This window comes from Salmo salar, chromosome ssa11 (assembly GCF_905237065.1).
Source record: "Salmo salar chromosome ssa11, Ssal_v3.1, whole genome shotgun sequence".
Lineage (NCBI taxonomy): Eukaryota > Metazoa > Chordata > Actinopteri > Salmoniformes > Salmonidae > Salmo > Salmo salar.
Genome location: NC_059452.1, coordinates 95,333,798 through 95,359,903, shown reverse-complemented (window position 1 = coordinate 95,359,903; position 26,106 = coordinate 95,333,798). Strand labels below are relative to the sequence as shown.

The 26,106-nt window shown below is 39.9% G+C and overlaps 2 protein-coding genes across 4 annotated transcripts; one reads left to right on the top strand and one right to left on the bottom strand.

Annotated features, from left to right (window-relative positions):
- Window positions 1-829: 829 nt before the first annotated feature.
- Window positions 830-6,723, bottom strand: LOC106563690 (cytokine receptor common subunit gamma). The gene is made up of 8 exons (XM_014129493.2): window positions 6,471-6,723; window positions 5,418-5,511; window positions 3,427-3,593; window positions 3,127-3,263; window positions 2,818-2,989; window positions 2,620-2,719; window positions 2,394-2,463; window positions 830-2,269 (listed from the first exon to the last, which is right to left on the bottom strand). Exons 1-8 carry the CDS (start codon window positions 6,568-6,570, stop codon window positions 2,048-2,050), a joined length of 1,062 nt encoding a protein of 353 aa, XP_013984968.2. The 5' UTR covers window positions 6,571-6,723; the 3' UTR covers window positions 830-2,047.
- Window positions 6,662-26,106, top strand: hif1al2 (hypoxia inducible factor 1 subunit alpha, like 2). Of its 3 annotated transcripts, none has more exons than XM_045690116.1 (14): window positions 6,662-6,825; window positions 9,403-9,683; window positions 10,861-10,945; window positions 17,056-17,306; window positions 17,403-17,542; window positions 22,385-22,469; window positions 22,556-22,653; window positions 22,912-23,087; window positions 23,196-23,302; window positions 23,402-23,549; window positions 24,214-24,374; window positions 24,471-24,550; window positions 24,659-24,918; window positions 25,396-26,106. In XM_045690116.1, exons 4-14 carry the CDS (start codon window positions 17,300-17,302, stop codon window positions 25,964-25,966), a joined length of 1,833 nt encoding a protein of 610 aa, XP_045546072.1. In that variant the 5' UTR covers window positions 6,662-6,825; window positions 9,403-9,683; window positions 10,861-10,945; window positions 17,056-17,299; the 3' UTR covers window positions 25,967-26,106. The 3 variants fall into 3 exon arrangements, with proteins under 3 accessions (XP_045546072.1, XP_045546073.1, XP_013984964.2); XM_045690117.1 differs by having other exon boundaries at window positions 6,681-6,789; XM_014129489.2 differs by lacking the exons at window positions 6,662-6,825; window positions 9,403-9,683 and having other exon boundaries at window positions 10,430-10,945.

The window sequence follows — 26,106 nt, the reverse complement described above, 5'->3', positions numbered from 1 at the left end:
TCCCCATGACTGACAGAACACTGAACCAATCACGGCGCAACTAGAGAACCTTAACAAACCCTACGCTCCACATTTTCCGCTGGCTGCCCCACCACCACAGAAAGCCCTGAGCTAGGCTGAAACACCTGCACTTTGGAGCTGCCTTACATGCTGACCAGACCGCTCGTGCGCATGCATGCACCATCGTGCACATGTTGATTTTGTCCACCCACACCAGACACAATCAGGACATGCAGGTTCAAATATCAAACAAACTCTGAACCAACTATATTAATTTGGGTACAGGTCAAAAAGCATTAAACATTTATGGCAATTTAGCTAGCTAGCTTGCTGTTGCTAGCTAATTTGTCCTGTGATATAAACATTGGGTTGTTATTTTACCTGAAATGCACAAGGTCCTCTACTCCGACAATTAATCCACAGATAAAAGGGTAAACCGAGTTCATTTCTAGTCATCTCTCCTCCTTCAGGGCTCTTCTTCTTCGTTGGACTTTATATTGCGGTTAGCAAGCAACTTTAAGGTGCATTGCCACCACCAACTGGACTGGAATGTGGACCTCAGTTCATCTTTCAATCACCCATGTGGGTATATGCTCTTAAAAACCAATGAGGAGATGGGAGAGGTGGGACTTGCAGCGCATCAAGTGTCACAAATAGAACCAAGTTCTATTTTATCGCCCGGCTACGCAGACACTCATTGACTCGCGCGAGCAGTGTGGGTTCAATGATTGAATAACATGTATGTGTAAAATTATTTTGCAAAGCTCGCGCACGCGACAAGAGCGGTGTGGTCAGCATGTTACTCAAGAAAGCAAAAAAAGAGACCATGTTTGTCTGCAGCTTTATTATCTCAATGACTATGTTATTTTTTTTTTACATTGTTTGCAAACTGATATGACTCAAAACAGGTGGGGCATCTGCACTGAATGACAGGTCACCACTGGTAGGATTACAGGATATCATGCAACATTAGGAGGCAACGTTTATCATATGTATTTCAGAGGAAATAGGCAAACAGCCTATAGTAATTTTTATAGCAGTAGCCCCCGCTTGGAAACAAAATTTAAAGAAAATAATATTACAATCAGATTTTAAAAAACAGATTAAAATATACCTTATGGAACAGCGGGGACTGTGAAGACATATACACAAAGGTACAGACACACGCATACAAGCGCTAGCACACGCTCTCTCCACACACGTACATTGTAATATTGTTGTATGGTGATATTATACATTTTGTATTGTAGATATGCAGCGGTGTAATAATGTTGTATGATGTACTGTTTTATCTTTTGTACTACTTTATCTTTTGTTTTATATGTAATGTAAGTGCCTTAATGTGTTTGGACCCCAGGAAGAGCAGTGGGTATCCCTAATAAATGTAAATACAAGCTAGTATAAGATACCATTTTAATAAAAGTATAGGCTAATATTCAACATGTCAGATGCTCACTCTATTCCAACGAGATACAGTGTGCAATAGTACAATTTCAATTTCACAAGGGATTGTTCATAATATTAAAACTGTCAGCTGAACACAATCAATTCCAACCATGTTTAACCCTGTGCCCATCTTTTCAGCTGCTAAGATCATTTTTTCATTAGCTTGTATATGCTATAGATATCATTTTTTTTATATGACATTATTAGAAACATTTTAGACATGCACGCTAAGTAGCCTAGCTCATAACGCTACTATATTGTATGTGGTCAGTTTGTGTAATTAACAGCTTTTTTTCTTGCAATAGAAGGAGGGTATGCCATTATTGCAATGTTCAGTGCATTTTACGTTTTATTCTCTCTCAAAAATCGATGCATTTTAAAATCTTTCAAGTGGTTGAACATCAAACAAAAATGCTTGCATTTCTTACAGATTGGGTGCCGTAATATTAAGGATGTTCATATGTTAAAATTCGAAAACAAATATGATAGAAACTCCCTTTAGCCCTTGCATACACCAATCTAATACATATTATCAATGAGGGGGAGCAAGCAAGTGCACACCTAGGGGAGAAGGGTAATTAGAATGCAGCCTTTGTAAGTCTCACTCAATACCAGCTTGTTCATTTTCACTTGTGACAGGAAAAGTGGAAGCTGAGGAGGAGCATGTGGAGAGGCAATCTGACTGGTCTGTTAGGATGGAGAAGTTGCTCTCAGATTCACTGACACTGCCAGTTTGGGGAACCAGACTGTACTCACGAACAGGACAGGCAAGCTCAGTGAAGTTAGGCTGGAAGCACATGGCTTTGGAGATGGGAAGCCAGGCCTTTAAAGGTAAAGGTTACATGTAATATGTGAGATATAAGATGGGATTTACACTGTAGATAACAGTAATAGAGAAACAAAGATTATAATGAAGTGCAATGCATGGGACCAGGGATAAATATTACCTCTACATTGTCATCTAGGTTCTTGCCTGGATTAGGCACAATGGGGATGAGGATGAATCTCAGTCGTTCTCTACAAAGAGAGAGGTTCAGTTCAGAATCAGAGTATCACTTTTTTTCAGAGGAAGAATGGAGGAGACTTTGATTTTTTATAATGTAAACTATACCCCTTGATTTTAGTCTTTATTAGGGGCCTAAGTGTGGTGTTAACTTCTGTTGGCAAACCCACCTTTCCCTGTAGACCAGCATGCAGGCCAATATCAAGAGTGTCATGGTACCCACTAATGACAGCACTGGCTTCCACACAGACATTGAGCTGCCAGATATGTCTAGGCCAAAGAGAAAACTTGACATGACAAAGTCCTGACAGAAGTCTGAGCACAACTTTATAACCATAAAGCAAAGCAGAGATTTTGTATGTATTTACCTGTGATGTTATTTCCATTCATGGAATCCCATTGAATGGGCTGACTCCATTCACTCCAGAAGTTGGACTCGCCACACATGTTGTTTACTCGTGCTCTCACTTGAAACTCATATCGACTGCTCTTTAAGGGGAAAGCCACAGCATACTTCTGTTCCTTGCTTGGAGTAGATGTCTGAAGAAAGGAACAAAGAGAGAGTGGAGGAGAGAGAGAGTTTTTTCAAACATTTGTCCAGTATTTTGTTGAAAAATGACCAGTAGGCTACAGTGTCCAAACAGTGGTCCAACTCCTGAGTCCTGACCCATGCCCACCTTCCACTTGTCGCTGTTTATTCTGTAGCGAACTTCACTCTCAATGCAGGCGGTGTTCTTGCTGTTGTTCCAGTACAGATTCAGCTCTGGGTCTTTGTTCATCTCAACTGACAGGTTGACAGGCGGGTAAAGCTTCACTAGAAAAAGCGTTAAGGAGGGTCAAATGTTAACGACACATCAAATGAAGATTGAAATAGGAAAAACACACGTTAAAAAGCCTAAAGTAAGACGACTATTGCTCTTCATGTTACATGCTGTTCTGTATGTAGGGTTCTGATTTGATTGAGAAAAAGAACATACCCATGCTTTTCAGGTTATGCATCTGCACATAACTGTTGTTCTGATGGACCAGCTTGGTTGTCAGTGTTCTAAACCTGTCAGACTTGTCATAGGACAGTCTACATCCCACAGCATAACTCTTCTCCTGGAGATATGTTGTGCACTCCTCCATATTCCCTTTGATGAACCTAAACACATTCCATGTGAAAATGATGGATGAGAATTAGTACCAAAGTACGGATATTCAAGATTTGACAGAGATACACTCCCCTCCATATGTATTCTGATAGTGAAGCAATTATACATGTTTTGGGCTCTATACTCCAATATTTTGGATTTGAGATGTTTCCTATGAGGCAACAGTACAGAATGTCAATTTTTATTCAAGGGGATTTTCAAACATAATGTATGTATTTTACAGTTTAGAAATGAAAGCATTTTATGTATCGAGTCCCCATATTTGAAGAAGTCATAAGTATTTGGGTAAATGAACTTAAGCATTATAGTAGTCAAAGTGACTGTACAAACGTTTTGGTTGTTTTGAGGTATATTTGGCCTACTAGCAACTGAATGGTGAATGATGACTGGAGTCATTTTCTTTCTGTGATAAGATGTTTCTGAACACTTCTAAATGAATCCTGATAATGCCATGATTAAGAAAATAAATCATGAATAGTGATGAGTGAGAAGGTTATAGAAGCTACAAAACATACTAACCTCTCACCATTACCAATAACAAGGGAGGTAAGCATTTTTTAGGGGGTATGAGCTTTGTGCCTCTACCTTTCTCACTCATCATTATTCAGGATTCATGATTATCCATAATCATCATAGTATCCACATTAATGTAGAAGTGTTCGGAAACATCTTCTATTCTTAATTACAATAAAAGTTACTCCAAAATGACATAATACATTATTCACCATTCAGTTCTTATTGGGCTAAATATAATACGAAATACAACCAAAACAAAATGAAAATGCATTCAACGAGTTTGTAGAGTTACAAGGTTGATGTGGTCATTGAGTGCTAGGAATATGAGACCAAATACTGAACTTCTGACTACTTTAATACACTCCAATTGAATTTGTCCAAATTTCTTCAAATGGGGGTACTAGATACATGTAACGACCAAAATAAAGGAAACACCAACATAAAGTGTCTTAATAGGGCATTGGGCCATCACGAGCCAGAACAACTTTAATGCACCTCGGCATAGATTCTACAAGTATCTAGAACTCTATTGGAGGGATGTGGCAACATTCTTCCACGAGAAATTCCATCATTTGGTGTTTTGTTGATGGTGGTAGAAAACACTGTCTCATTTGCCACTTCAGAATTTCCTATAAGTGTTCAATTGGATTGAGGTCTGGTGACTGAGATGGCCATGAAATATGGTTTACATTGTTTTCATGCTCATCAAACCATTCAGTGACTTGTGCCCTGTGGATGAGGGTATTTTCATCATATTGGGGCATAACCATGGTAGCCAAAATAATGGTCAAAATAATGCCCTGCCCAGCATTTTATACATGATCCTAAGCATGATGGGATGTTAATTGCTTAATTAACTCAGGAACCACACCTGTGTGGAAGTACCTGCTTTCAATATACTTTGTATCCCTCATTTACTCATGTGTTTTAATTATTTTGGCAGTTACCTGTACATAAAGTGTTCATTTGTAAATGGTAAAAAAAAAGATACAGTATGAACATACCCTCAAATAAAATGTGTAATTCTGTACTGTCACCTCATATGAAACATTTGTTCTAAAATAAAAAATGCTGGAGTTTAGAGCCACATTTAAAATGGTAGCTTCACTGTCCACAAATACATATGGTAAGGAGTGTAATAACAATAATATATGAATTCATATAGAGTCTCAAAGTACCTTTCATTGTATGGGGAAAACTCACTCACCTCAACCACCACCAATGTGTGGCACCACATCACAGTGATGCACGGCAAGCATTTTGGACAAAGACCTCAACACCCATCACATTGCACTAACCTGTTGCTGAAAAAGGTGAAGTTGACCTCTGGGATCCTCTGTTCACTCCAGATGCAGTTGACATAATCCAGATTAATGATCAGGCAGTTTACATCTGGAAAAAAAGGAACAGAAATTGAAAATCTGTTTCTAATATGACACCGAATCCTTTAAAGGGGAGCTGTGGTATGATATCAAGATGAGTTGCATAATTACATTGGATGTTTACAGTTTTTTAAGAGACAAATCAGATAACATATGTTAAGGGTCTATACCTTCATGCATATCATGACTAGAGTACTTTTCCACCATCACATTGAATTAAATGAATCATTTTATCAGTATGTGAATGTATGAGACAAGATGGATGGCCATGTTACAGGAAACCACAAAGTAGTTGACGTCAATCTCAGACTAGCAGGGGACTTTTGGTGTCGCAGCAGCAATAGAAATGGCACATTGTGTTTCTAGGAAGTTATGTAATAGTTTGATCAAGTAAATTGCTATAATACCTGGTATAAAGTGTAATTTGTTTATTATTTGATGACTCCCAAAGAAACAGAAGGGTAATTAAATTGGCATTATGTAATTACATTACATACCATGTAAGTCGATGTACATCAATTCAATAAATATAGTTCAACCAAAAACTTGAGTTTTTGAAATGTAACGGTTATATTTCCTGAACATAGAATACTATATGTCATAGTCTAAAACAATTATTAATATCTGGGGGGGAAAAAAATATATATATATATTTTGCTGACACACTTATGTAAACATTGAAGAATAATTCAAGACAAATGTCAACTGAGCGGAAACCATCCATCAACATGAGAGTACACGATCAAATTATCAGAAGACAATCTAAACCTCACTGTCTTATTAACACGTAACATGTAAAAATGATCATAAATCCTCCAAAGATTCTCCAAGATTAAAAACAGTATCAAAAGTTGAGGGCACATTGGCCGGATGTGTTGCCGTAGCACAAGTTCTTAAACAAGTTGAATAAATTAACATTAAAATAAATGGCACAGGTGTAGCATCATTATTCCAACAAGACAATCTTACTGGGGGTGGAGTGAGCCTCATATCCTTGGAGAAAGATGAGGAGAAACAACCAGCTTCCAACCATCTTCATGTCAAAATGGATGACAGTGGCAATGAACATAACTAGCTATACGCTAATGTATTTGTGTATAGCTGCTCAGTGACTTCCTCTTTTATCTTCCTCTTTTTTCACTTTTTTTTAAAACAGCCATGGTAGGTGTGTTACATTTCCTGTTCCACTGGCCACGTCCTTAAATCTATGAAAAACACAGAAAAACAAACTACAGAAAAGAACATTGCCGGGGGATTGTACAGACCATTATTAATCTACAACTATAAAGTAAATGAACTATGCACATTCATTAACAGCCAATAGGTAAGCGATAAACACAGAAGCTTTGTACATAATTAGATTATAAATAACACTTAATCCAATGTTTGTTAACAATCAAAAGTTAGTAAAAACAAACATTTAGTATAGTATATCCTTTTGAATTTAAAGTAGGCTGTCTATAAATATGCATTGTGGTGATACTTGCACATTCATCTTCTGCACATCTACCATTCCAGTGTTTAATTGCTATATTGTAATTACTTCGCAACCATGGCCTATTTATTGCCTTAACTTACCTAATTTGCACACACTGTATATAGACTTTGTTTTCTTTTCTACTGTATTATTGACTGTATGTTTTGTTTATTCCATGTGTAACTCTGTGTTGTTGTATGTGTCGAATTGCTATGCTTTATCTTGGCCAGGTCGCAGTTGTAAATGAGAACTTGTTCTCAACTAGCCTACCTGGTTAAATAAAGGTGAAATAAATAAAAACTGATTAACTTGAAGCAAATGAGAAGTTCCTGTGTAAAAAACAAAATGTATGTACATTTTTTTAAAGTTCCAGTTAGTGTCAGTTTCACTACTTAAGCTTCAATTAAGTTGGCAGAATTCATCAGCTACATCATCTGTCTTTTTTCTGCTGAAAAAGGGTACAGGCACCAGAAGGAAGTCTGTGGTAGGGCTTTGACACGGAAACATGCAGGTGTAGGATCTTAATGCGGTGACCCTGTTGTTGCAAGAACATTTCCTGCACTTCAGAAAAGGCTAACTTGTTGTGTATTCAAGGTTTAAAAAGGGTTCTAAAGTTTGTAATTTCCACTTTAACATTTCAGACTTTATTTGCTCTAACAATAATGTATCAAACCCTACACAAATGTACATTTTTATAATCCACACAATAATTCAAATTTCCTGTTGCTGCAGGATTAAACTCCTCAAATTAAGATCCTACATCTGTAGACCACAATTTAATCAGACCATACTATCTTGAGCTAGTGTGATAAAATGTCATGCAGAGACACAAAGCTGGTGAACTATAGTGTATACTGTAGTGTTGCTTTTATAAAGATTGACATACAGTACATTATGTTCTTTGCAGCATTTTCCTGATAACTTTTCATCATTTGTTGTATTTTCCCTGTATCACATTGCAGACTACAACGCCTCCTTTCTTGATTCTATTTTCACAATGTAATAAAAACTCTCAAAAGAGCATCCATAAACAGGAAATGACCCAAAATCAACTCTTGAACCACACCTTGACCACCCAAGTCTCTGATCTACACTCTTAGAAAAAAAGGGTTCCAAAAGGGTTCTTCCAGCTGTCTCCATATGAGAGCCCTTTCGGTTCCAGGTAGAACCCTTTTGGGTTCCATGTAGAACCCTTTGTGGAAAGGATTTTTACATGGAACCCAAAAGGGCTCGTCGAAGGTGTATCCTATGGGGACAGCGGAAGAACCTTTTTAGGTTCTAGATAGCACCTTTTTTTTTCTAAGAGTGCACCTCCAATTCTCCTCAGCTGGAATTTGATGCTCTCCTACTCCCTACCTCATTCATCCCACTCACTGGTACAGTTGACATCACGTCAGTATGGAGGACAACATGCCTTCAGGGTCTTCAAATATACTCTTTTAAACACAGGTTTGCTCAAATATACTCTTTTAAACACAGGTTTGCCTGCTCATGAAGTGGTCGTTCTTTTCTCTCTCTCATGATGACAGTAGGTATTTTTGTCATAGATGACTGCCTTTTCCATGGGTTACTTTCTGCCTAGGAACATTCCGTTGTGTTGCTTTCTGTTAGCTAGTTGTTGGATGCTGATAAGAGAGAACCGTGACTGGTAGCCCTCAGACTGGTCCCTAGGTGACTTGTTATAGAAGCGAGGGTGGCACGATACCCATCCGTCATGCCGTTTCTGTGTTTATTCCGGGCCTGGGCGGTTATGGCGCCAGGCGATTTTGCAGTGTGGGGCATCACGTCCTCCCATCCTACAAACACTGCATCAGCTCCAGATGCCAATAACTTTACATGGCCAACCAGTGGATGACCCGAGCATGGTCTGTGACCAGTGCAATAGGTCAGTACCTGTTGTAACAGCTTTAGCACCTCAGGCCTATGAGCTGTAGAGCTGTTTTACCCCTCATAATTTATTCTGCTGCTCTCATTAGTTGAAGGCATATTGTTCAAGTGGTCCTACCAGCTTGATTGGCTTCCCTTGTCCCCAGGCTATTGACATATTTCTTACTCTTGTCTAAGACTCATGCCCTTGCATTCAGTGTATGGAATCACCTACAAGTATCAGGGGTCCAGTCTCAATAAAAGAGATCCGGCTTTATGGGTTGTGCACCACGTTGGACGGAAACTGAGGCATGCTAACCAAGCTGACCACAGGAAGACACTCTCCATTAATCACCACTACCTGACATCTTTTTGGAATGGTAGAAAGCCGAGCTTCCAACTGCCTCTGCACACTGCCGCAGATTGACAGAGAAAGACAGCGACAGAAATGCAGTAGTTCTCTGGATGCGGAATAGAGATGGATGGAGACGTCTATGTTCTATATTTTATGTTCTATATTCTATGTTCTTTATATGACTACTTCACTTGTCCCTGCAGATTTCTGGATAACCAGGGTACACTCATAATGGACCCATCTGGACTTACATTGTACTTCACGGTACATCCCAAGGATAATGAACAGTTTCAAGACGTGATGAAATAAGCAGAAGAAAGGAAAGAAAGAACAGATGGAGATGGCTTATTTAATCACTGCCTTTATCAAAACCTGTTGTACGGGATGAGACTGAAGTGCTCCTCCTTGATCATGAAGCATCCAGTGTGAGAAGAGACTCCATTCAGTGGACAACCAAAGAAAAAGAAAGTGGAAAGCAGCTTGTGTATGTATTACATCTGTCAAATTGAGTATTGATTTAAACAACTTAGAGATGACAGCCTTGTATAAATTGGCCACTTTTATGAAACCTTTTTGAGCCATTGTATCTACTAACAGGGCCGTAGTTTATCCCTTTGGAATAAATTCTGTTTTAACAAGTTGATTGGATATAAAGGAAAGACACTGTAACAGCCCTTGATGTCTAGTGGTCTGTGTTAATTATATAAGTGTGTCTTTTTTATAGTATGCTTAAGCAATAAGGCACGAGGAAGTGTGGTATATGGCTAATATAACACAGCTAAGGACTGTTCTTACGCGCAACGTGGAGTGCCTGGATACAGCCCTCAGCCGTGCTATATTGGCCATTAACCACAAACACCCGAGATGCCTTATTGCTATTATAAACGGGTTACCAACATAATTAGAGCAGTAAAAATAAATGTTTTGTCATATTTGTGGTATTCGGTCTGATATACCACGGCTGTCAGCCAATCAGCATTCATGGCTCGAACCAGCCAGTTTATAATGTTTACTTAGTATGTGTTTACTTCACTTGCACAACCTTAGGCAGATAATGTGTATGTCTGTGCCCTTGTGTGTGGGGTGGGTGGAGGAAGTGTTTACAGCATAAGGCATGCAACTGGCGCCACAGTTTAGGACCAGGAATCCTGCCAGATATCCTGCTAAATGTTTTTAACACACAAAAATTAGGGTTGGTCAATGTCTGTGCCAACTTTACCCTACTCCATCACCTCATGGCTAAGACAACATTTCAAAGAAAATACCATTAAGCAAGTTAGTATTTAGTTTTAGATTTCACTTTAAGAAAGGATAAACATCTACTTCACGATACAATCCACTAATGTATTGATAAATGCTACCATGTTCATTTCTTCTACTCTAACACATTTGGTAAATGGTCATTAACTGATAGTTCTGTGCCCAAAGGAGATTGTTTGTAAACAAAGTGGATGAGAGACCCTCCCTGGTGGGAGGTGGCATGTCCAAAAGAGGAGGAGTCTCAGGAGAAAGATGAATGACTTGCCACTGGACATTGGTTCAGGAACCTGTTCTAGTTCAACCTCCAAAAGTACAAGTGGGACGAAATGCTTGTTGACCGCATGACTGGCATGTGTCTGTGATTACTAGCAAGTGTCCATTCATAATGTTTCCTCATTTAGGAAATTCTCTGGAAGATGCTTGTGATCAAAAGCTCCATAAAACAAAGAGACAGAAGGACAGAATTAATGGCCAGAAGAGAAGCAGGTGAGTTACTTCTCTAATGAATTACTCTAATAAACAAAAACAAACACCACTTTACTAAGGTTTTTATTTTAGACATGGGAAAGTCAGGAGTGGATTTAGCACTAACTGATCACTAACTGACAAAACATAGTGTATTTGCATTAGAAATGTACAGGATTGTTTTGATCATATACTGTCAGGTCCATAATTATTGGCACCCTTGATGGGGCTATTTTGCTTCTACTGGTCCTGTGGCCCTTGTTAAGGTCAACAGCATCATGAACATTACCAAGTACCCGGACATTTTATACCACAACCTGGTTGCCTCTGCCAGGAGGCTGACTATTGGCAGCAAGACAATAACCCCAAGCACACATCAAATTCACAAAGAAATGGTTAATTGACCACAAAATCAACATTTTGAAATGGCTACCCCAGTCTCCAGACTTGATTACTTGTTAAACAAAACCTCTTTCTCTGAGCAGCTTTATTAGTATAAAATAAGATAATTCCCCCTTTTTTTGTTTCATACAATATAGCTCAGTATTTGTATTATTTCGTTATTTAATTTTATACTTTACTTTTTTCCCCTCATCTTTATCAAGGGTGCCAATAATTATGGACCTGACTGTATATGATCAAAACAATCCTGTACATTTCTAATGCACTTCAGGACATTTTGCAAGAGTAAACTATACCAGATATGCTACAGCGTAGTAGTTAGTTGCTGTATCTCTGGAAGCAGACAACCAAGACTGGTTGTGATAAGCTAGCATGACGTAGCTGTGATGTTGTTGCCTCCCATGGCTGAAAGTCGCCCTTTATCTCCTCAGGAGGTTCACACTCTTAGCTTCGCTCTGGCAAAGAGATATCAGTGATTTGGGCTTGATAACTATAGAATGTATGTCATGGAAACTGTAGTGTTATGTAAACATCCCCTCATTGTTTTTGTTTCTCCCTAGCAGGGGTTGGAAACAATTATTTTCCAATAATTTTGTTGTGAACAGAACCACTTTTTTCTTTTGTTTCGTTCCACTGTTCCGACCAGCAAAATAAAGTTCTGAACCGGTTCGAACCCCAAAAATGTACCGTTTTATATTGTTCCTTTCTGAACCTGTGAAATCTACAGTTTTTACATTTAGCTCATTAAATGACTTCACCAATCAGTGCGGACAGAGCAAGCAACCTAGGTGTTTACATGCGTGATGGACAGACAAGTGTAGCCTAACTATTGACGCAAGATGCGACTGAAATTTTGTGGGTAGGGAAAGAGCGTGAGAGGGTTGTTTGAGGAGGCTTGAAGCGCTGGGCATCTTACGTCATGCATTATCTGAATAACGTCCACAGAATTATACCTAGGAGGAGCGGCTTCTGTGTAGGAACTTTTGTCCTTTGAGCTAGCTAGATAACTAACAAGCGTGAGCTAGCTAGCTCATACATTTGTGTGAGTGCAGAGGGGCACCAGAATTAAAAACATGTCTTACCTTTTTCTAGTTAATAAATCCAAGGTGAAACGGGATAAATACTAGAGGTCGACCGATTATGATTTTTCAACGCCGATCCCGATGCCGATTATTGGAGGGCCAAAAAAGGGTCGATGCCGATTAATCGGTCGATTTTTTAAAATGTATTTATTTGTAATAATGACAATTACAACAATACTGAATGAACACTTATTTTAACTAAATATAATACATCAACAAAATCAATTTAGCCTCAAATAAATAAGGAGACATGTTCAATTTGATTTAAATAATGCAAAAACAAAGTGTTGGAGAAGAAAGTAAAAGTGCAATATGTGCCATGTAAAAAAGCTAACGTTTAAGTTCCTTGCTCAGAACATGAGAACATATGAAAGCTGGTGGTTCCTTTTAACATGAGTCTTCAATATTCCCAGGTAAGATGTTTTAGGTTGTAGTTATTATAGGAATTATAGGACTATTTCTCTCTATACGATTTGTATTTCATATACCTTTGACTATTGGATGTTCTTATAGGCACTTTAGTATTGCCAGTGTAACAGTATAGCTTCCGTCCCTCTCCTCGCTCCTACCTGGGCTCGAACCAGGAACACATCGACAACAGCCACCCTCGGAGCAGCGTTACCCATGTAGAGGAAGGGAAAAAACTACTCCAAGTCTCAGAGCGAGTGACGTTTGAAATGCTATTAGCGTGCACCCGGCTAACTAGCTAGCCATTTCACATCGGTTACACCAACCTCATCTTGGGAGTTGATAGGCTTGAAGTCATAAACAGCGCAATGCATTGCGAAGGGCTGCTGGCAAAACGCACGAAAGTGCTGTTTGAATGAATGCTTACGAGCCTGCTGCTGCCTACCACCGCTCAGTCAGACTGCTCTATCAAATCATAGACTTAATTATAACATAATAACACACAGAAACACGAGCCTTAGGTCATTAATATGGTCGAATCCGGAAACTATCATCTCGAAAACATAACGTTATTCCTGTTACATTGCACAACCTTCAGTGTCATGTCATAATTATGTAAAATTCTGACAAATTACCCAAAGTGTTGCATATACCCTGACTGCGTGCAATGAACGCAAAATGACACAATTCCACCTGGTTAATATTGCCTGCTAACCTGAATTTCATTTAGCTAAATATGCAGGTTTAAAAATATATACTTCTGTGTATTGATTTTAATAAAGGCATTGATGTTTATGGTTAGGTACAGTCGTGCAACGATTGTGCTTTTTTCGCAAATGCGCTTTTGTTAAATCATCCCCGTTTGGCGAAGTCGGCTGTCTTTGTTAGGAAGAAATAGTCTTCACAGTTCGCAACGATTTTAAGAAAGGCATTGATGTTTATGGTTGGAGCAATGTGTACCTAAGCGATTATATGCAACGCAGGACAGGCTAGATAAACTAGTAATATCATCAACCATGTGTAGTTAACTAGTGATTATGATTGACTGATTGTTTTTTATAAGATAAGTTTAATGCTAGCTAGCAACTTACCTTAGCTTCTTACTGCATTCGCGTAACAGGCAGGCTCTTCGTGGAGTGCAATGTAAAGCAGGTAGTTAGAGCGTTGGACTAGTTAACCGTAAGGTTGGAAGATTGAATCCCTGAGCTGACAAGGTAAAAATCTGTCATTCTGCCCCTGAACAAGGCAGTTAACCCACCGTTCCTAGGCCGTCGTTGAAAATGAGAATGTGTTCTTAACTGACTTGCCTAGTTAAATAAAGGTCTAAAAAAATATATATAAAAAAATAAAAATCTGCCAAATCGGCGTCCAAAAATACCGATTTCCGATTGGTATGAAAACTTGAAATCGGCCCTAATTAATCGGCCATTCCGATTAATCGGTCGACCTCTAATAAATACGCCTATATTATCCATAACTAGCAGTGAAGAAGTTAATCCATGAATCTCTAGCTAATTAAAAATATCCCTCCCTATCTTCTGAGGGGGGAGGACCCTTCCCCTCCCCCCTTCATCTGCAGGAACCTCTCATATTGCTTCTATTCACCAATTTCTAAGTAGGACAGGCGGGAGGCGGAGCCGCTCCAGTACAGTAGGTGGTGTTAGTGCACAATAACGTTAGATGCCAGCCACTGATAAACCACACAGAAGAAGGGGCGGGGGCGACAACGGTAGCTAGCTAGCCATACACCAGTAAACAGTGTCCTTCGCCCCCACCCGTCGGGAATTGTTCTCGCACATTCTGTTAACGATGGCAGGTGTTCGGCAGGCGGGAGCAAAAGACACTGTGTGCTAGCTAGTCCTAAGGAGGACTCCGGTACACAGCAGGTGGGAGGCACACCGTTTCACTAACTATCAAGCTAGCTTGTCTTGAGGTATCGAGGTATTGCATCTATAATTTAGCCCAAACAACTACCTCTTCCCCTACTGTATTTATTTATTTAGCTCCTTTGCACCCCATTATTTCTATTTCTACTTTGCACTTTCTTTCACTACAAATCTACCATTCCAGTGTTTTACTTGCTATATTGTATTTACTTTGCCACCATGGCTTTTTTTGCCTTTACCTCCCTTATCTCACCTCATTTGCTCACATTGTATAAAGACTTATTTTTCTACTGTATTATTGACTGTATGTTTGTTTTACTCCATGTGTAACTCTGTTGTTGTATGTGTCGAACTGCTTTGCTTTATCTTGGCCAGGTCACAATTGTAAATGAGAACTTGTTCTCAACTTGCCTACCTGGTTAAATAAAGGTGAATTAAAAATAAATAAAAAATAAAACTTCTCATAAGAATGTATCTTCTTCAGGATTGCTCTGTCTTTGGCCAGCTTCTCCATGAAATCCTGGCAGGGGAGGTTGAAGTTTGTCCTTCACAATAAGCATAGGAACAGTGAACCTATTTCTTGCTGCTGTCCATATATCATTCATTCCGTTTCTTGGAAAGAGCCATTGTACCTCTTCGGTCTGCTCTTCTTACTCTCTTAAACTTTTTCTTCTGCTACAATCTTTCTCCTCTTTAACTTTCCACCTCACTCTTATACACTCTCCTCACTTCACTCTTTTTACTCCCTTAATTTTCCTTCTCCTTCCTCTCTAATATTTAATAATAAATAGTACACTATTAGATAAAATACTTTGGTTAACAGATTCCCATTGCTTGCCTCATTTTTGTGTTTTATCTAAAAAACATTGGTTGGAATAATAAATTGTCAGGCTATCTCTCTTTCACTCTTCTTCCTATCCAGTCCTCCTCCTCTCCACTAACAGAAAACATTATGCTAATGTTATCCATGAAAATGTCAAAATATATTTTCACACTACATATTATAATGCCAAATCATTAAAATTGTAATCTACAAATAAATATTCTCATAATTAATTGTGCATTCATTTAATATAATCATATTTTCAAAATAGCCCGTCCACTACATGTTTACATGTGAACTTTTTTTAACCTAGCTACCATGACAGTAGCTAGCTAACCTAGCTAGATAACTTAGTCGACATAGCTAATGTTAGCTAACATAACCTATTTAAAACCTTATAGATCAGATCATCTATCTATACTTGATACTTGCTAGCTTCTGGCCGAGTTTTCCACAGCAGTTTTCTCTAAAACTAGTGAGAGCAAGTAGTTAGTAAAAGAAGAGTGAATGAAGCTGCTATAGCGAGCAGCCTCCTCTGCTGGACGAAACAAGCACAACGCGATTGAGAAGTCAACTGGTAGGCTCTGCTGCCCGGTCTTTCTTGCCACGTAAAATATTATTTCACTTTGCAGTCTGTTTTTAATGCACTGTTAAAAACGGGGACATTTCCGGGGACAGGCCACCAAAAACGGGGACTGTCCCCGGAAAACGGGGACGTCTGGTCACCCTATCACCTAGAAGTACTATTGGTAATGTGTTAACAGCCAATGTGTATTATATGACTATTGCCTCCTGTTTAAGTTTATTGCAATGATGTTTGTTTTTTATTATAATTATTAGGTGGAGGTTGCTAGCTACGGTGGTATCTTTAACCTAGCCTAGATTTTAGCCAGCTGCTCTACAGTGCAAGCTAGCTTAACTTGTTATAAATTTAGAGAAACAATTGAGGAAAAAGTAACTAAACAAAATCTGTTTCATTATTACCGGAAACAATATATTTATCCTGTCTTGAATGAACAGATCATATTTTGCAATCTTCAACAACAACAAAAAAGTGATCTATGACAAGAGACAGGCTCTCCTCCAGCTTGAATTACAAACTACACTTTTCAGTCGCGGGGCAAGACTCCGTGAAGATTAAAGATTAAATATGTCACGTAAACGGGGCATAAGTTTCTGAGTGACAGAGTGAGGGCTTTGCATAGGAGCTTTGTTGCGTTTTGTTGTGGGACGAGAAAAAAATGCCTGGAATGTAAAAGAAAGCCATTAACCAGTTCCCATGCTTTTAAAAATAATGGTTCAGTTCCAGAACAGTATGGATCACTTTCATTCCAAGTTCTGTTTCTGTTCCTTGAAAAATGTATTTATATTCCAGTTTTCTGTTCTGTTCCCTGAACCTGTTCCAACCCCTGCTTCTTAGGCCCCTTCACTTCCCATCTCTCTCCATAGTTCTCTTTCCACATTCCTCTCAACTGCATAATATTTTCAGAAATGTTCTCTCTTAATGGTATGACACTGCTTGTACCACAGGGTGAGTACGGAGCGGCTGCGGGCCCAGTCCCGTGTTGCAGCTAAGAGCAGGAGGGAGAGAGAGAGCCGTTTGTTTGGGGAGCTGGCAGCATGGCTACCTCTGCCCTCTGGTCTGACTGGCCACATAGACAAGGCTTCTATCGTCAGACTCACACTGGAGTACCTGCGTCTGAGAGCGCTGCTAGACCATCGAGACAATGTCACACCAGAGACCAGGGTCTGCTCTGACACAGTCCACTTCACCATGCACGGTAACAACATTCTGTTGGGCGTTTGAATGACAAGGCTTTTAGAGTGTTCAAGGGTTTAGAAATATAGTAGAAGGCATTGTCCTCTGTGTTATTTAGGCCGATACCCAATGGCTGGGATTTTCTCTGTGGAGACAGTGCTGGAGTCTGCTGTTGGGGGTTTCATGCTCTTGTTGTCTCAGAACGGCCAGGTTATCTTCACTACAAGGGACATAAGGACACACACTGGCATCAACCAGGTACAGTCATATTATACTGAACAAAAATATAAACACAACATGCAACAATTTCAATGATTTTACAGAGTTACAATTCATATAAGGAAATCAGTCAATTTAAATAAATTCATTAGGCCCTAATTTCACATGACTGGGCAGGGGCGTAGAAATGGGTGGGCCTGGGAGGGTATAGGCCCACCCAATCAGAATGAGTTTTTCCCCACAAAAGGGCTTTATTACAGACAGTGGCTTGCCCCCTTTGGCATTTTTCCTATTTTGTTGCCTTACAACCTGGAATTAAAATTGATTTTTGGGAGGTTTGTATCATTAGATTTACACAACATGCCTACCACTTTGAAGATGCTAAATATTTTTTGTGAAACAAACAAGAAACAAGACAAAGAAACAGAAAATGTAAGCGTGCATAACTATTCACTCCCCCCCCCAAAATCAATACTTTGTAGAGCAACCTTTTGCAGCAATACAACTACAAGTCTCTTTGTTACCTCTCTGATTAATGCCCTCCTTGCCTGGTCCGTGAGTTTTGGTGGGTGGCCCTCTCTTGGCAGGTTTGTTGTGGTGCCATATTCTTTCCATTTCTTTTAATAATGGATTTAATGGTGCTCTGTGGGATGTTCAAAGTTTCTGATATTTTTTTATAACCTAACTCTGATCTGTACTTCTCCACAACTTTGTCCCTGACCTGTTTGGTGAGCTCCTTGGTCTTCATGGAGCTCCTTGGTCTTTGTGGTGCTGCTTGCTTGGTGGTGCCCCTTGCTTAGTGGTGTTGCAGACTCTGGGGCCGTTCAGAACAGGTGTATATATAATGAGATCATGTGACAGATTATGTGACACTTAGATTGCACACAGGTGGACTTTATTTAACAGATTAATTGAAGGTAATTGGTTGCACCAGATTTTATTTAGGGGCTTTATAGCAAAGGGGGTGAATACATATGCACGCACCACTTTTCAGTAAAAAAAAAAATTGGGGGTAACAAGTTCTTTTTTTAATTTCACTTCACCAATTTGGACTATTTTGTGTACGTCCATTACATGATTTCCAAATAAAAATACATTTAAATTACAGGTGGAAATGCAGCAAAATAGGAAAAATGGCAAGGGGGATGAATACATTTGCAAGGCACTGTACTTCTCAGTTTCATCAGCTGTCCGGGTGGCTGGTCTCAGACGATCCCGCAGGTAAAAAAGCCGGATGTGGAGCTGGCGTCGTTACACGTGGTCTGCGGTTGTGAGGCCGGTTGGATGTACTGCCAAATTCTCTAAAACAGCTTATGGAAGAGTAATGAACATTAAATTCTCTGGCAACATCTCTGGTGGACATTCCTGCAGGCAGCATTCCAATTGCACGCTCCTTCAAAATTGAGACATCTGTGGCATTGTGTTGTGTGACAAAACTGCACATTTTAGAGTGGCCTTTTATTGTCCCCATTACAAGGTGCACCTGTGTAATGATCATGCTGTTTAATCAGCTTCTTGATATGCCACACACGTCAGGTGAATGGTTTATCTTGTCAAAGGAGAAATTCTCACTAACAGGGATGTAAACAAATTTGTGCACCAGATTTGAGAGAAATACGTTTTTTGAGCATATGGAACATTTCTGGGATCTTTAATTTCAGTTTATGAAACATGGGACCAACACTTTACATGTTGCGTTTATATTTTTTGTTCAGTATATGAACATACAGTTGAAGTCGGAAGTTTACCTACACTTAGGTTGGAGTCATTAAAACTCGTTTTTCAACCACTCCACAAATTTCTTGTTAACAAACTATAGTTTTGGCAAGTCGGTTAGGACATCTACTTTGTGCATGACACAAGTAATTTTTCCAACAATTGTTTACAGACAGATTATTTCACTTATAATTCACTGTATCACAATTCCAGTGGGTCAGAAGTTTACATACACTAAGTTGGCTGTGCCTTTAAACAGCGTGGAAAATTCCAGAAAATGATGTCATGGCTTTAGAAGCTTCTGATAGGCTAATTGACATAATTTGAGTCAATTGGAGGTGTACCTGTGGATGTATTTCAAGGCCTACCTTCAAACTCAGTGTCTCTTTGCTTGACATCATGGGAAAATCAAAAGAAATCAGCCAAGACCTCAGAAAAAAAATTGTAGACCTCCACAAGTCTGGTTCATCCTTGGGAGCAATTTCCAAACGCCATGGTTCATCTGTACAAAACATAGTACGCAAGTATAAACACCATGGGACCACGCAGCCGTCATACCACTCAGGAAGGAGACGCGTTCTATCACCTAGAGATGAACGTACTTTGGTGCGAAAAGTGCAATTCAATCCCAGAACAACAGCAAAGGACCTTGTGAAGATGCTGGAGGAAACAGGTACAAAAGTATCTATATCCACAGTAAAACGAGTCCTATATCGACATAACCTGATAGGCCGCTCAGCAAGGAAGAAGCCACTGCTCCAAAATCGGCGTAAAAAAGCCAGACTACGGTTTGCAACTTCACATGGGGACAAAGATCGTACTTTTTGGAGAAATGTCCTCTGGTCTGATGAAACAAAAATAGAACTGTTTGGCCATAATGACCATCGTTATGTTTGGAGGCAAAAGGGGGACGCTTGCAAGACGAAGAACACCATCCCAACCGTGAAGCACGGGGGTGGCAGCATCATGTTGTGGGGGTACTTTGCTGCAGGAGGGACTGGTGCACTTCACAAAATGGATGGCATCATGAGGGTGGAAAATTATGTGGATATATTGAAGCAACATCTCAAGACATCAGTCAGGAAGTTAAAGCTTGGTCGCAAATGGGTCTTCCAAATGGACAATGACCCCAATCATACTTCCAAAGTTGTAGCAAAATGACTTAACCTGTTGGGTCTAGGGGGCAGCATTTGCACGTCTGGATAAAAAAAATGTACCCGATTTAATCTGGTTACTAATCCTACCCAGTAACTAGAATATGCATATACTTATTATATATGGATAGAAAACACTCTAAAGTTTCCAAAACTGTTTGAATGGTGTCTGTGAGTATAACAGAACTCATTTGGCAGGCAAAACCCTGAGACATTTTCTGACAGGAAGTGGATACCTGATGTGTTGTATTGACTTTAAACCTATCCCATTGAAAAACACAGGGGTTTAGGAATATTTTGGCACTTCCTATTGCTTCCACTAGATGTCACCAGCCTTTACAAAGTGTTTTGAGTCTTCTGGAGGGAGATCTGACCGAACAAGAGCCATGGAACGATGATGTCCCATTAGACACCTGGCGCGCGAGTTCATGTTGGGTACCCTCGTTCCAATACGTTATAAAAGAGTATGCATTCGTCCACCTTGAATATTATTCATGTTCTGGTTAAAAAGGCCCTAATGATTTATGCTATACAACGTTTGACATGTTTGAACGAACGGAAATATATTTTTTCCCCTCGTTCATGACGAGAAGTCCGGCTGGCTTACTTCATGTGCTAACGAGACGGAGATTTTTGGACATAAATGATGAGCTTTTTTGAACAAAACTACATTCGTTATGGACCTGTGATACCTGGAAGTGACATCTGATGAAGAGAATCAAAGGTAATGGATTATTTACATAGTATTTTCGATTTTAGATCTCCCCAACATGACGTCTAGTCTGTATCGCAACGCGTATTTTTCTGGGCGCAGTGCTCAGATTATTGCAAAGTGTGATTTCCCAGTAAGGTTATTTTTAAATCTGGCAAGTTGATTGCGTTCAAGAGATGTAAATCTATAATTCTTTAAATGACAATATAATATTTTACCAATGTTTTCTAATTTTAATTATTTAATTTGTTACGCTGACTTGACTGCCGGTTATTGGAGGGAAACGATTTCCTCAACATCAATGCCATAGTAAAACGCTGTTTTTGGATATAAATATGAGCTTGATAGAACTAAAAATGCATGCATTGTCTAACATAATGTCCTAGGAGTGTCATCTGATGGAGATTGTAAAAGGTTAGTGCATCATCTTAGCTGGTTTTATGGTTTTGGTGACCCTGTCTTTGACTTGACAAAACATTACACACAACTCTTGTAAATGTACTGTCCTAACATACTCTAAATTTATGCTTTCGCCGTAAAACCTTTTTGAAATCGTAAAACGTGGTTAGATTAAGGAGATGTTTATCTTTCAAATGGTGTAAAATAGTTGTATTTTTGAAAAATTTGAATTTTGACATTTATTTGGATTCAAATTTGCCGCTCTTGAAATGCACCTGCTGTTGATGGAGTGCACCACGGGTGGCACGCTAGCGTCCCACCTAGCCCCAAGAGGTTTTAAGGACAACAAAGTCAAGGTATTGGAGTGGCCATCACAAAGCCCTGACCTCCATCCTATAGAACATTTGTGGGCAGAACTGAAAAAGTGTGTGCGAGCAAAGAGGCCTACAAACCTGACTCCGTTACACCAGCTCTGTCATGAGGAATGGGCCAAAATTCACCCAACTTATTGTGGGAAAGTTGTGGAAGGCTACCCAAAACATTTGACCCAAGTTAAACAATTTTAAAAGCAATGCTACCAAATACTAATTGAGTGTATGTAAACTTCTGACCCACTGGGAATGTGATGAAAGAAATAAAAGCTGAAATAAGTTATTCTCTCTACTATTATTCTGACATTTCACATTCTTAAAATAAAGTGGTGATCCTAAGACAATTTTTACTAGGATTAAATGTCAGGAATTGTGAAAAACGGAGTTTAAATGTATTTGGCTAAGGTGTATGTAAACTTCTGACTTCAACTGTATGTTGAGTGTTCATATTGTACTGGAACTGAAGGCAAAATGGATGGATGACAAAAAATATTTTTAGAAACAACAAATTATTTTATTTCACATGTAGATGGATCTGATTGGTAGGAGTCTGTTTGACTTCATGCACCACTGTGACCAGAGGGAAGTCAGAGATATCCTCTCAAAAATGATAGGTAAAGGGGACTTCACATATTTTAAACAAGATATTAGTTAGCAAAGAGGCATATTGTTTATCTTCTGTATCGTGTCTTTCTATCAGCTACTGAGAGACAACAGCAGTGTGACTTCCTCCTTCGTGTGAAGAGCACTCTGACCTCTCAGGGTCGAGCTGTCAAACAAAGACACACATGTTGGAAGGTCAGTACTTCATGCTAGTTTAAAGCAGAGTGTTAACATGTTGAAGGTCAGTACTTCATGCTAGTTTAAAGCAGAGTGTTAACATGTTGAAGGTCAGTACTTCATGCTAGTTTAAAGCAGAGTGTTAACATGTTGAAGGTCAGTACTTCATGCTAGTTTAAAGCAGAGTGTTAACATGTTGAGTTTTATTCTTCTCTGTTGTAGAAATGCACACTTCACTTTCTCTTTTCTCTCTGTCCCTCACACACACACACACAGGTGATTCACTGCGTTGGGATTAAGAAACAATCTCACCTTCCAGAGTCAGCCTGTCTTGTCCTATTGTGCCGACCCTTACCCATCTCACAATGCATCATCAGGGATGCCAGCTTGAATCACAAGACCTTCCTGAGCGGACATCGCCCGGACATGAGGTTCACCTACTGCCATTCAGGGTACAGTCACTAACTCACTCATCTGGTGACGCTAATGAAACGAGACGAGTAATACAAGCATATTACATAATACTTTTCATACTGTTTTTCATCTGATTTTGTTTCTAGTGTCAAGGAGCTGACTGGATATACAGAAACAGAACTTCTGGGCCAGTCTGTGTATCAGTATTACCACACATCTGACTGCCAGCACATTCACAAAGCACACCAGAGCTGTGAGTTACCTCGAATCATCAGGTGTATATAAATATTGTTAATATCACTAGTATGTTATGGCCATGTTAAATTGATATGTGATCATGTGTCTGGGACAGTGCTCTCTAAGGGACAGGCTACCATAGGCAGGTACCGTCTGCTGCTGAAAGGTGGTGGTTATGTGTGGGCAGAGACAGATGCATCGGTGGTGTACAACAACCAGACTGGGCAGCCCCAAAGTGTTGTCTGCATCAACTACATTCTAAGGTGAGAAGTGATGTCGGGGTCCAATGAAAGCATCTAATGAATGTGTCACAGTTGTCGGTGAAGGAGGACCAAAACGCAGCAGGTAAGTGCAGGCTCATCTTGACGTTTATTTATTTTCAAAATAACAAACCACGAGAATGAACGAACAACCAACAGTCTGGCAAAGCATAGGCTCAACACAGAACAATCACCCACCAATAACAAACACAAACACACCCTCATATATGGGACTCTCAATCAAAGGCAGATAGACAACACCTGCCTTCAACTGAGAGTCCCAACCCCAATTAACCAAACATAGAAGCAGACATACTAGACAAATCATAGAATACCTGAAAACCAAACAGTGCCCAAAAACCCCGGAATACTTAAACCAAATGCCCCTTCAACAAAACACACCACCCCGAACCACATAAAACGAATACCCTCTGCCACATCCTGACCAAACTACAATACCAATTAACCTTATACTGGTCAGGACGTGACAGAATGACAACTCTTACCAAGACTGTGTGGATAAGAAGTTGGTTAGACTAGATATCTATTCAGCTGTTTACAAGTAAAATCCCTTGTTCCTTGTGCTACCAAGTTGTATGTACCGTATCTGGTGTAAAGCTATCTTCTGTCCTTTTTCCGTTGGCCCTATCTCGTTGTCTCACCACAGTGAGGTGGAGCTATCAGAGATAGTGTTCTCACTGCAGCAAACAGAACCGCTACTGAGGCCCTGTTACTCTGAACTTGAGGTGGGGCCCACCCTGCAGAATGAGGCCTATCCTGCAGCAGAGACAGCTGTTCATCTACGCAACACAAAAATACCAACTCCAGGTCTATCCCTTTAGCTGACGATTATTTGCATCTAACCGAAGAGGTGTTAAGAGACTTGTGGCATTGAATTGTTACGTTCCTCCCAATCTGATCTAGAACACAACAATGAGATCCAAACCTATGAGGGATATGCAGAGCTCAACCTAGAGGATCAAATGAACATGAACTCACTCTCTGTAAGTTGGCATTTCTCTTTGCTCACGGGTAAAACCTGGGCTGAAATTGGTAGCATCAATGGTGGACTTTTTCAATCCCTTTTATAATTGCATATTTCCTCCCTGCAGGAACTATGTGAGCTGGACCTGGACTCATTGGCTCCATACATACCCATGGATGGAGAAGACTTCCTCCTCACTCCAGTTTTAGATGGGATCTTGGCCATGATAGAAGGTCCTGTTCTTCCACTTGGTTTGGAGGGCCATTGTTCCGTGGGGAAGTTCCCTATATCTGCTGGTTCTTTCACCACACATCAAATAAAAACCTTGCAGATAGAGCCCCCTTGTGACTCAAGGGGGTCACATACAGTCAAAGAGTCAGAGTTCGGGTAAGCACCATTGTGTGTGGGCACAAGCTTCTAGTCTCAGTCAATAGGTATAAGCATGTTAAAGGAATAGGTATAAGCAAGTCCTGGTATCGATATTAGCATTTTTGCCGCATCATGTTAAAATCATCTATAAGTGACTTTGTTGAGCTTCACAATCAATTTGAGATACTTTTGGACACGATGCCTGAAAAATGCTAATATCGATACCAGTACTTGGATGGGATTTTTGCCACAAATGCTCAAACTCTGGAAACAGTGCCAGGGAAACTAAACCAAATCATGGATTGCTGTTAAGGTGAAGAAACCATTTTGTCATTTTGTAATTTGGGTGAACTGTTCCTTTAACCGTTCATCAGTGGCATAATTGTTGCTGATTGTTTTCTTTGGATATAGGGACTCATACCATCATATCCTTGTCTCATTGTTTGCCATTTCAGATGTTTCTTGGTCCCTATATAACATCTGCTTTTTCTCCAGGGACCATATGAAGTTAGTCTATAGAGGAGGCAGTGCTGTATTCAAGGAGGGCCCTGACCATGCCGGATTGGAGGGCCTTGTCCCGAACGAACAGTGGAGTGAGAAACACACGTCCTGTAGACATCCACAGGCACTCATGGCTGCTGCTGCTAGGCTGCCTTACCGGACCGTAGAATATTTCCCCATTCACCCACAAGATGGATCCACTTGCTTGTGTGGATCACCATCAAGGCAAGTGTTGTGGAAATACACACAGCAGCCCAAAATCCCAAGCACTGGCCTTCAGCCACCTACCAATCATATAGACGAGATGTCAACATGCCATGTTCCTTTCAGCCTGCCAGTACTGAGCAGGCTGGACTGTGAGGTCACTCTGGGGCCAACCAGCTGTCTGCTTCAGGGGTCAGAGATCACCTCCATCCTGGACCAGGCCCCCTCCAGATTCTTACACATGACAACATGGGGCATAAATCAGCTCTCCACCCAATATGCCCATCCTTGTTACGCACCCAGATCAGCTATTGAAGTCAGCTCTGGCACATCGACATCGTATGCTGACTGGATAACATGAACTTGATTCTCCCACGAATTGTGCCAATCTCTCCTGAACTAGGCCTATATTGTGACTTTTACTGGCAATTTAACTAACAAACGTGGATGCATAACCTAGTTATTAAATACAGCACTTTATTACAATGATCAATATTAAAA

Coding starts and splice junctions, on each gene's coding strand:
- LOC106563690 (XM_014129493.2), bottom strand. CDS start 6,570: ATGTTCATTGCCACTGTCATCCATTTTGACATGAAGATGGTTGGAAGC. Junction 3,594..5,417: donor TTCACCTTTTTCAGCAACAG/GTTAGTGCAATG, acceptor GAATGTGTTTAG/GTTCATCAAAGGGAATATGG. Junction 2,720..2,817: donor GAATGGAAATAACATCACAG/GTAAATACATAC, acceptor TCTTTGGCCTAG/ACATATCTGGCAGCTCAATG.
- hif1al2 (XM_014129489.2), top strand. CDS start 10,845: ATGTTTCCTCATTTAGGAAATTCTCTGGAAGATGCTTGTGATCAAAAG. Junction 23,303..23,401: donor TCACAAAGCACACCAGAGCT/GTGAGTTACCTC, acceptor TGTCTGGGACAG/TGCTCTCTAAGGGACAGGCT. Junction 24,375..24,470: donor CACAAAAATACCAACTCCAG/GTCTATCCCTTT, acceptor AATCTGATCTAG/AACACAACAATGAGATCCAA.